Below are 9,793 nucleotides of genomic sequence, written 5' to 3' on the forward strand. Positions count from 1 at the left end.
CCAAATTGGGGCCTTTCGTCTATTAGCATATTGTATAATATTAAATAAAGCTGCTGATATTTTCATTCTTGCACTTCTAAATCCTGTTTTTATTAAGGAGAAAAACCAAGAAAATGGAATGTGATCTAAGCTTGCAGGAAAAATAAAAACTGGTCGATTACACTTATTTGAATCTTATTGCTCATGCATAATGACTATAATAAAGTTTGCTTAATGATGTCAATCTTTGTGTTCTAGACTAGTGCAAATAAAATAAAGTAAAAAAGATATTTCTATAAAGCAGGTGAAGTAAACAATTGTTGAGCCTGTTGCGAAATCACACAATTTTTTCTGCAAGTTATCCATGCTATTACTATGCTGTTAACTGTTATAGCTTACAATCTCACCAATGGGAGACTACATGCCTACTTATCTACAAGGGCTAATTATGCTGTTATTTTTTCACAATAGCACAACTCATTGCACGTTTAAGATTCACTTAAATCAATAGGAACTGCTCATTTAAAATCCTAGGATATATGAAGATATTTGAGGTTGAGAATAAATAGTGGGAGAGGTAGAGATATTGATAGCAAACTTAGGAAGACTGCAAAAGCAGAGAGAGAAATCTGGTAAATCTTGTATATTCTAGGTGGTAGGACTAAAAATTAGTATTAGCTTTACAAGGTGAACAACAACAACATCATAGTAGAGTAACTTTTTTTTTTTAGTTGCCTTTTGTGCTTAAAAGTATAATAAATGAAATACCATCTTTCCTCTTGCCATAATGCTAGGGATACAAATATTTGAATTCTAAATTGGAGGCCAGAGGAAGCAGATATGTTTTTACGGAAAGAGATGACGGAGTTTGGCGTTGAGTTCTCTCTCCTTGCTTAAAAGATCCAGGCTGTGCTTTTTGAAAGCTTCGGACTGCAGCCTGAGTTCATCGTAGGCCTTCTGGATTCCATCTACCCGGCGCTGAAGTTCCCGGACTCTCAAGTTACTGTCCACAGCCACTGCCTCCTGCTCAAACCTCTCTAGTGCTTGTCTCCTGGCCACATCTGCTGTCTCTAACTTCTCCTCAAGCTGGCGGATCTCTGCTTGCTTGTTCTGAAGCACCTGGCCCCTCTCCATGGACAGCTGCAGCAGCTCCTCTTTCTCATGGGTAACAGTCTTCAGCCTGGCCTGCAGCTCCTGGCTCAGGCTGCTGTGGGCCTGCTCAGCCTTCGCCATCTGCTCCATGGCCTGCTGGTGCTGCTGCTTGAGGCTCTGAAGCTGGCTGCGCAGCTGCTCTGTCTCCTTGGTGTGGGTGTAGGCCTGCTGGCTCTGCAGCTCCAGCAGCTCCTTCTCTCGGGTCTGTGCCTGGCAGGCATCCTGGGCATACCTCTGTTTCAGAGTCTCCAGCTCCTTGGCCAGGGCTTCGCTCTGGGTGGTGAGCTGCAGTACTTTGGCCTCCTGGTCCTTCACAGCCTGGCTGAAGAGACTGTGGTTCTCCAGCCTCAGCTTCTCATTCTCCCTTCTCAACTCGATGTTCTGACTCTTGTGTTCGTCCTTGAAGCGTATCATCAACTCGTGGTTGGCTGCAAGGGTCATAAAGCGTTCCTCTAACTTCTGGGCATGCACACTCTTGGCCTTCAGCTTCTCGGCCTCTAGCATCCTCTTTTCCTCCAGTTCTGCGTTGAGCAGCTCCAGGACCTGGCAGCGCTCCAGGGCCTCATCTGACCTCCGCTTCAGAATGCAGATGAGATGGGACTGCTCTTGGATGCGAGAGCGAAGCATCGCCTTCTCACTTTTCTCCTCCTCAGATAGTCCCCTGAGGTTTGCCAAGGCTTCCCTTAGACCGTCCAGTTCCTTAAACTCCATCTCCTCTTCCTGGTTTTCCAGTTTTTTGTTTTGTGCCTCTGAGAGCTCTTCAGAGGGTGGGGTGTCCATCCTGAGAGCCTGCTCTTCCTGAGGCATAGGTGCTCTCCACTACGGGCTGACTACACAGTCTTTCCCCTTTAGATTTCAAAAGCCACAGTGTTGCTAGGGACTCCTGGCAGCTGATTTTTCCAGTAAGGAGCCCTGTGATTGGTAGAAAGGTCTTCAGAATGCTGTGAAGTAACAATAGGAGGAGTCCAATCCAATTTGGTCAGGTTATGCTTGCCTGTCTAACCAATCACCGCTCCATAGACAGTGTCTGGTCTATACTGCATTGAAAAGAGATGCCAACCCCGTCGATTTCCAGCTGACATCAGGGGAAGAAACCTGACTCCCCCTAATTTCTGGTAGGATAAACAAATCAAGCAGTGACATATTCCTCCTCCCTCTCTCCACTTCAGTTGTCGTTAGAATAAACTACTGTCTTTGGAAACACGGTTGGTTGGCCCTTAAAATTTTGCAGTTTGTAAATGCAAAGTAGCAATGAGAGCCAGGCCCCTAAATGGCCGTGAGTTTGCACCTGTAGTGTTTGGCACAGCTCAGCAAACCCCAGTGAAGTTTCTTTTTTTCTTCTTTAGGATTGTCACCAGCTGGGAATAAATATTCTTTATTAGATATTCAGCACTCCTTGTTTTTATCCACTAGCAAAATAAGGTTACAGAAAGAAGCTTAATGAATGATATAGATATGATAAACATTAAAACAGAAGAAAAAGATCCGAATGAGGCTTATCATATAACAAAGCTCGTTCAAGATGGATTAAATGGTTAAATGTAAAGAATAAAACAAAATCAAAGTCTTAAAAATCAAAATAAGAAGAAAATAAAGGTAATCATGAAAAGCTCTGAGTCAGGAAAGACTTTCTTAGCTTTAACATTATATAAGAGATTAGTAAGAAAAAGTTTAGTTTGACTTTGTTAAACATGTAAAGTTAGGTATAATTTTTAAAAGTATGCAACCTCTGTGGTCTCTCTCAGCTCTCCTTCCTCTAGAGCTGCCTGATATTTTGCCCCCTAGTACAACCCAACTGCTGAAGCTCCCCTAACTGACCAGCTCTCTGACTCTGTGCCTGGAATGCCTTTTCCCACCTTTTCTCACCTTTTCCCTTGTCGCTTTAATAGTTTACTCAGTGTTTTATACTTAGTTAAGAATCATCTCCCCTGTTAAGCCTTTTCTGGCCCCTATATGTAGAATCGACCACTCACCTCTCTCGGTGCATCCACTGTAGCCTGTTTCTACTTCTCATGGAGCCTGTGAAAGCCTTATTACACTCATTGTTTACCTGCCTGCTTCCCCAATCAAACCGTGTGATCATTAAGGGGAAGGGACTGGGTCTGTTTCATTCTTGATGACTAGACCAGTGCTGGCACTTTGGAAAATTTCAGATAAATGTGTGTTGAAAGAATGCTGAAGGCAAAATCAAATCGAGAAAAAGATTCACCATAAATATGACAGGCAATAGATTTATATTTTTATAGAGAACCTGTACAAATCAATAAAGCTATTTAACACCTTAAAAGAGAAATCAACAATTAAGTTCATAGATAAGGGGTCAGAAATGGCAAAGAATTGAGCCCCATCAGCGATTCACTAAATATAAGTTAAAATTTGATAGTATTTCATCTATCAAATTAGTCAAAATTTTTCCCTTTATTTTCAGACTATAAGGACTGGTAGGGGTATAGAGAAACAGATACTGCTTATATTATTGGTGAAAGTTAGTTGATGGGATGTAGCATTTTAATGCCTTTTAAACTGGATTGCCCTTCTGGGGGAGATCTTTGCTCAGGAAATAATCTGAAAGAAAAAGTTTTGCTCAAAGCTTTTCATTGTAGTGTGGTTTATAACAACTAAAAGTTGGAAACCTAAATGTCCAAAAAAGAGAAAGTTAAGAAAATTATATTTCATGTAAGAGAATATTATGCAGCCATTAAACATTATCACGTCTATAGGTAATTTAATGCTATGAAAGCACTTACCTTAGAAAGATAACTGAAAAAAGCAAGGTAAAAAATTTTTAATTCAGAATGATCTTAATGCTGTGAAAACTTAAGCATAAAGTGAAGAGTTGACAGTTCCTGCACTCACTGTTTCTGGTGTCGGATTTAATCTCTCAAGTCATAATGGTAAGGAAAAAGCCTAGGTTATTATAAATGTTGGATGGGTTTTTTAATGCTTCAGATTTCACAGAGAGCAAAACAGATCTGAAAGAAGAGGTTCAGAGTTTCCCTTTGGTCTCAAAGATCAGGGTCTCATGCCCCGAATCCTAAATCATTCATCTGTACAGGGAAAGTAAGGTTGAGGACTGAGGAAATTTCCTAAACCTCTTAAAGTATGGGAAGTTTTATGAGAGTGAGTTCAAAGACAAAAAAAATGTGAATTAAACTTGTTTGTAATGTTTCCCTTTCTCTTTACTTTCCTTAGACTTCAAGCTTCGATACTGAAATGAAACTCGTAAAGGTGAGGCAAATGACTAGAAAATTAGAATAGTCCTCTTCATTTAAATAAAAGGGTAATACATATACTGAAATTTTTATTTGCCAAGTAACATATATGGCTGTCTGATGTAGTAAAGTGAATTCACAGAATATGTTTTCTATGAAAAGGAAGACAGGAAAAATACTCAAAATGTTACTAGCAGTTGTTTCTTGAGGATGAGCTTATGGATACTCTCCCTCCTTTTTCCATCTTTCTAAGTCCCTCACACATAGTAGATGCTCAATAATATTTGCTGATTAAATAGATGTTCCACATTTAAAATATTTTATATTTCTTTTATGTTAAAATTATTTTAAATAACATTAAATCCATAGATTACTCATTAAGGCTAAGAATGTCACAATCCTAATCAATATTCACTCATTGATTTATTCGACAAACATTTGCAATGTATGGTATGGTGCTAGATGTTAAGTATACATTAATAAATTAGATGCCATCACACTGCCAAAGAACTTGCAGTTTAGTAATAATGAATTTTGGCTCCTCTCTGCCCTAGTTGTTTTCTTTGTTCTACCATTATTTTTCCAGCTACCTTTTATCCTAAAAGTATCTAGTATATATTCCCTTCCCAGAGGTCCAAGGCTAAAATTTGGCCATCACTCTCTCTAGTAGTGGCCAATGAGTCCCTTCCACTTGCTTTTATTAAGTCTTCTAACACCACTTTTTTTAAAGCTACTATTTACAGAATTCTTCCATATACCTTACACACCACTAGGCATTTGTGCATCTTTTCTCATTTAATCTAACAATATTCTTGAAAGGTAGACATTATTATCCACATTTTATAGTTTATAGAAAACAAAGTAGTTAAGGCACACAGATGTAGGCAAGTTGCCCCAGGTTCGAACCCAGATCTTTTTGATACCAAAGCCCTCATGGTCTAAGGTTCAAACCTCATTTATTCATTAGCTTATTCATTCATTCTCTCAATTAACATGCTGAGAAACTGTTATGTACAAGGTTGCAGTCCCAGCTCTTAAGATAATTACAGTCTAATGATAGAGACAAATAATAGAAAAACAGCAATTCAGTGTGATAACTGCTACCATAATTATGGGTAAATTAAACACATAACTCCTCTCAAAGAAAAAAGGTAGGGAGCAATGATCTGAAGTCTGAGCCTACATCTTGCCTGAGGTACTGAATGGTAGAGTAAGAGTCTTCTTTTTGCAAGGCTAAAGAAGACTTAGTTCTTTTGTAAGAAGTCAGTTCCAAAAAGTGGAGGGAATGTTCTGTGATTGGATCAAATATGCCGGGGCATTTGTTTTGTGAAATTAGTTAATAAGCCTGGGAGGGAGTGGAGACAGGAGAGGAGATGGGAGAGCAATTCCAAAGCAGAATGGGAATAAACGTACAAGAGAAGACAGATGTTCAGGGGCTTTCTATTTGGATGGTGAGTACGGATGACAGAGATGTTCAAGGAAGAAATCCAAACAAGTTCCCTGGTACGGCTAGGTGTCTCTCGAAGAAGTTTGCCAGGCTAACAGGAATCATGCTTTGTTTGGATTCCTAAGCCATGTGAGTAGGCCACGGGTTTCCTAGGACCCATACCACCTACTCAGTAGATGGGGAAATTTAGGCCTCTCTGGAAAGAGTCTACAGTGACTCTTGGAAATATTACTTCAATTTTTAAGTGATGGAATTTTGAAGTATTTTCACTTGAGGAAGACAAAATTACAGCTCTTGATTTCTCCAGCACCCATAGCTATACAACATTCCAAGTGATAATGGATCACTTCTCCCTGGCCACATGGTGGGCATGTAATCCAGGCAGGGTCAATTATAAGATCTTACCCTATTCAGTCCTAGCCACAGTGAGTGATCCAATAGGTGGGAACATGACCCAAACCTGGCCAGTTTTTCCCAGAGATTTCTCAAGCTGAACCTAGAAAAGAGAAGAGCTTTAGCTGAGAGGTTGTGAGGCTGGAGCTGCCTGTGATGCTATTTCCCACTCTCTAAGAGACAGTATCTGAGTTCCTGGTTCCAGCCCATAACTCCCCAAAGTAATCTAAGTTCCTGTAATACCTCTTTAATTCTGTGGGCTAACTCAATATATTTCCAATAAATCTCCCTTTTTGGCTTATTTCTATTTAGATTTCTAAAGAAAAAAAAAAAGCCCTTAAAACATGCATTTCAAGGAGCTGCCTCCAGTTTGAAAAGATATTCATTAAAGTTTTAGTAGGAACTTTGCTTTAAAGTCCCACTGGCTCGAAAGTCTGTCAACATGAGTTCATTAAAGAATTCAGGCTGCCCACACTTTATAATGCATGAAGGTCTCATTTAGCCTTCCTCTTGTAGCCAGGTGAGATTAAGGTTATAATTTATATTTTCTTTTTCAGAAAAAAAAAAATGTGACATGAAATCCCCTTGGATGTCCTGAGGCGTCAGAGGTGCTGTGGGCAGATGCAAGGGGGGGGTGGGGGTGGGGGGTGGCGTGGTTATTTCTGTTGTCCACTCCAGTGTTTTGAAGGTCAGGGATCTGAGGATACAAGGAGGTAGGCAGTCCTAGTCCTAGATGAGGAGATACTGGAACCAATCTCATTCATGCTTCAGAGCTGGCTGGATACCGGGAGGTGGCTGAGCAGGTAACCTAAACAAGGGCTGGGAAAGAAGCTTGTGCTACTATGAAGTGGCAGGAGCTGGAACAGGATTTGCACTTCTGCTTCTGTTCTAGGCTGACCTTGGAGGTGTGCTTCCACTCAGCTCATATTGCCCATCCTATGGTCAGAACAGGAGCTGGAAATAGACATAGATTAAATACTCTCTTAAAAGACCTTGACAGACAATGGGAAAGTCGTTGGTCTAGGTTAGTTGCTCTTACTGGCAAGTGGGTAGAAGGTTCTAATATCTGTTTAGGGGAGGGGGCAGACACTCTAGATGTTTTCAATGACATTTGTTAGATACTGGCTGCAAGATCTCAAACTCCCCCACCATCTAGGCTTCTCCTACTCAACATTAAATCAGTGCTTCTTTTGAGAAAGGCAGGTTAGTTAGGTCCTAAGGGGGACTAATGCTTTATATATTAAAATGACCCAAAAATGTCTCCTTGGAAAACTTTTCAAAAATAGATATTAATTTATCTTCAGAGCTTTACAACCACTTTTTAAAAATAAAAATCCTACTCTTAACAATGGAGCCAAACTTCCCACTTAGAGGAAATAATGTCCAGATTTGCAGTAAAGACTCCAGAGAAGTATCAGCCCAGCGGAAGTTCCTTAGCCCTGCTAGGGAACTTAGATTTTAAGATTCCTAACATAGAGTACTTAACTTAAATTAAGAAGTCAGACTTATTTGACAATTTAAATCATATAATAATTTATTCTAAGGGTTCTTACAAAATACTTTATGAAAATTAAACATACATAGGAAGTACAGTATAATTTAACCATTTATATTCTAATTAAAACTTTGTTGCAAAGCATGTCTGTGACCACTCTCATGCTGCTTTCATATAGTAGAGTTATAAGAAAAACAGAATCTTATATAAGCAAGGTTTTGGGGTTTTTGTTTTTCTACATACTCTATTATAAAATATAAGCTTTGAGACCTACTTAGAAGAAAACTAAGCCAAAAACTGAATTCCACCTATGGCCAGTGGGTGGCACCAAAGCACGTTTGAGACTTTGTTTTAACACTGGGAAAAGGGAAAGCGTTTCTCAAGGCAGAAATACATGCAGTAAATTGAGTCTCATTGCCCTAACATGGAATTCCGTATTTTAATAGAGATTACAGAATAAATAGTTTTCTTATGACCAAATTCCTTATCATCACTGATATTCTGCCTGTTTCCCCTCATAGGAGTATCTTTCTGTCACTCTTTTCTGCAACCTACATATTTTCAGTTCCTATAAGGATTTTCAGTGATCAAGTGGCAGGCCCTCCTAATTGTAGCACAAGATTGTGGTGTGAAGTGCACGATGGCACACTAGAAACTTTTTCCTGTTAACGCACCCCACATTTAATATTTTTTGGCAGCTTTTTCTTTGAAGCAATGGCTGGATTCTCCCAGCTTTCTCAAATATCTTCTTTAACGTTGGAGTCACAGACATGTCATACATTTTGTTATTATTGAAATCTCTTGGGCCTTGTAACCACAGGAGCACATGCAGATTGACTTTAACATGCTGTGTAGCGTTTGTTAGCGGCAGCAGATACAAGGTGAGGATCCCCGTCTACACTGTCAGGTTTTCAACATCGGATTCCACCTGTTGAGTCGTTTTCAGTGGAGAAGGCAGTGGACTTTGAGTTCATTTGGAAATCTTGGCTATCAACAGCATTCTGAGAGGCAGGGTTGCTTCAATCCAAGTGTTAGGGGACTTTACCATCTTTTCCCAGAGAGCAACTTCCTCTGACGTAGAGTCCATCCAATCTACTTCAGTGCCATAGCTTTTACCTGAAAAAAAGGAAGTTTGCATTTAGAAAGGAATAGCTCATTGGGGGAAAAAAGTGGATAAATCTTTAATTATAATCACCGGTGGAAGACAGCTAGGAACATCACCAGGAAGGCAGATCTGGGACTCAATAGAAGAAAGACTGTTTAACCATCTAAGATGTCTAATAATGAAACACCCATAATTAGGAGTACTCCAATTACTCCCAGGGTAATGATTTCTCTTGATGTTCGTATAAAAGCTAGATGACAATCTGTCAGGAGCATGAGAGAGTGGTAGGAAGAATTCCCTCACTGGGTTGGAAGTGACCATAAATGATCTCTAAGAAAGTGTGGTCACAGCTTTAGTGTGTAACAGACTCAATTTTAAATCTTGGTTCTGCCACTTATTAATTTCTTGGAAAGTCAGTTCCTCTGGGGATAATATTAGTAACTACTCTCAGAATGGCTGTGAGAATTAAATTAAATAATGCAAATAAAGCACTCAGTACAGTGACTAGTGCTCCATAAATCTTCGTTAGTATTATTATTCAAAGCACACTTTTAGTCATGAAGGACCACAAATGTTTTTTCAGAAAGGAGTAGTAATGAAGAGTTTTCTGTTCCCAATAATGTAAGTCCCAATAATGTAAGATCCAGAAGTGGACAGACACTACATCCTGTTAATCTTCATATCTAGAGCCCTTGGCACACAGCCTGACATTCTTTCACTCATTCATGTCATTACACTTAGAAATAAAATATCCGTTTTCATTAGGAAAAAGCAAAACACCAAACAAATCTCTAGGGCTCCAGAAGCATTTGGCTTGTAGTGAATTGAAAGTGTTAACAAGTGTTACCTGTTCCAAAGCCAATCCGAAGACCTCCCAACAACTGGTTGGTTAACTTGTAGTGGTCCCAGACGGTAAGCTCCACGCAGGCTTCTGTCAGATCTTCAGGCCTGAACCCATCGTACACCATGGTGTGGTTGAAGACAGGGTCGGTGGTTTTCCCTATTCCCTA

General features: G+C 39.7%; 2 protein-coding genes across 2 annotated transcripts in view; both read right to left on the reverse strand.

Annotated features, from left to right (window-relative positions):
• Positions 1 to 682: 682 nt before the first annotated feature.
• Positions 683 to 2,507, reverse strand: CCDC89 (coiled-coil domain containing 89). The gene has a single exon (XM_006926674.2). The coding sequence runs from the start codon at positions 1,936 to 1,938 to the stop codon at positions 826 to 828; it is 1,113 nt and encodes a 370-aa protein (XP_006926736.1). The 5' UTR covers positions 1,939 to 2,507; the 3' UTR covers positions 683 to 825.
• Positions 2,508 to 7,691: 5,184 nt separating this feature from the next.
• SYTL2 (synaptotagmin like 2) overlaps positions 7,692 to 9,793 on the reverse strand; it is a 94,953-nt gene continuing 92,851 nt past the window's right edge. The window contains 2 exon segments of the mRNA XM_015600610.2: positions 7,692 to 8,794; positions 9,631 to 9,793. The exon segment at positions 9,631 to 9,793 is cut by the window's right edge and continues 49 nt beyond it. Of these exon segments, the coding sequence (XP_015456096.1) occupies positions 8,649 to 8,794; positions 9,631 to 9,793 (309 nt within the window). The 3' untranslated portion in view covers positions 7,692 to 8,648.

The sequence above is a fragment of the Pteropus alecto genome, unplaced genomic scaffold, assembly GCF_000325575.1.
Source record: "Pteropus alecto unplaced genomic scaffold, ASM32557v1 scaffold7, whole genome shotgun sequence".
Taxonomy (NCBI): Eukaryota; Metazoa; Chordata; class Mammalia; order Chiroptera; family Pteropodidae; genus Pteropus; species Pteropus alecto.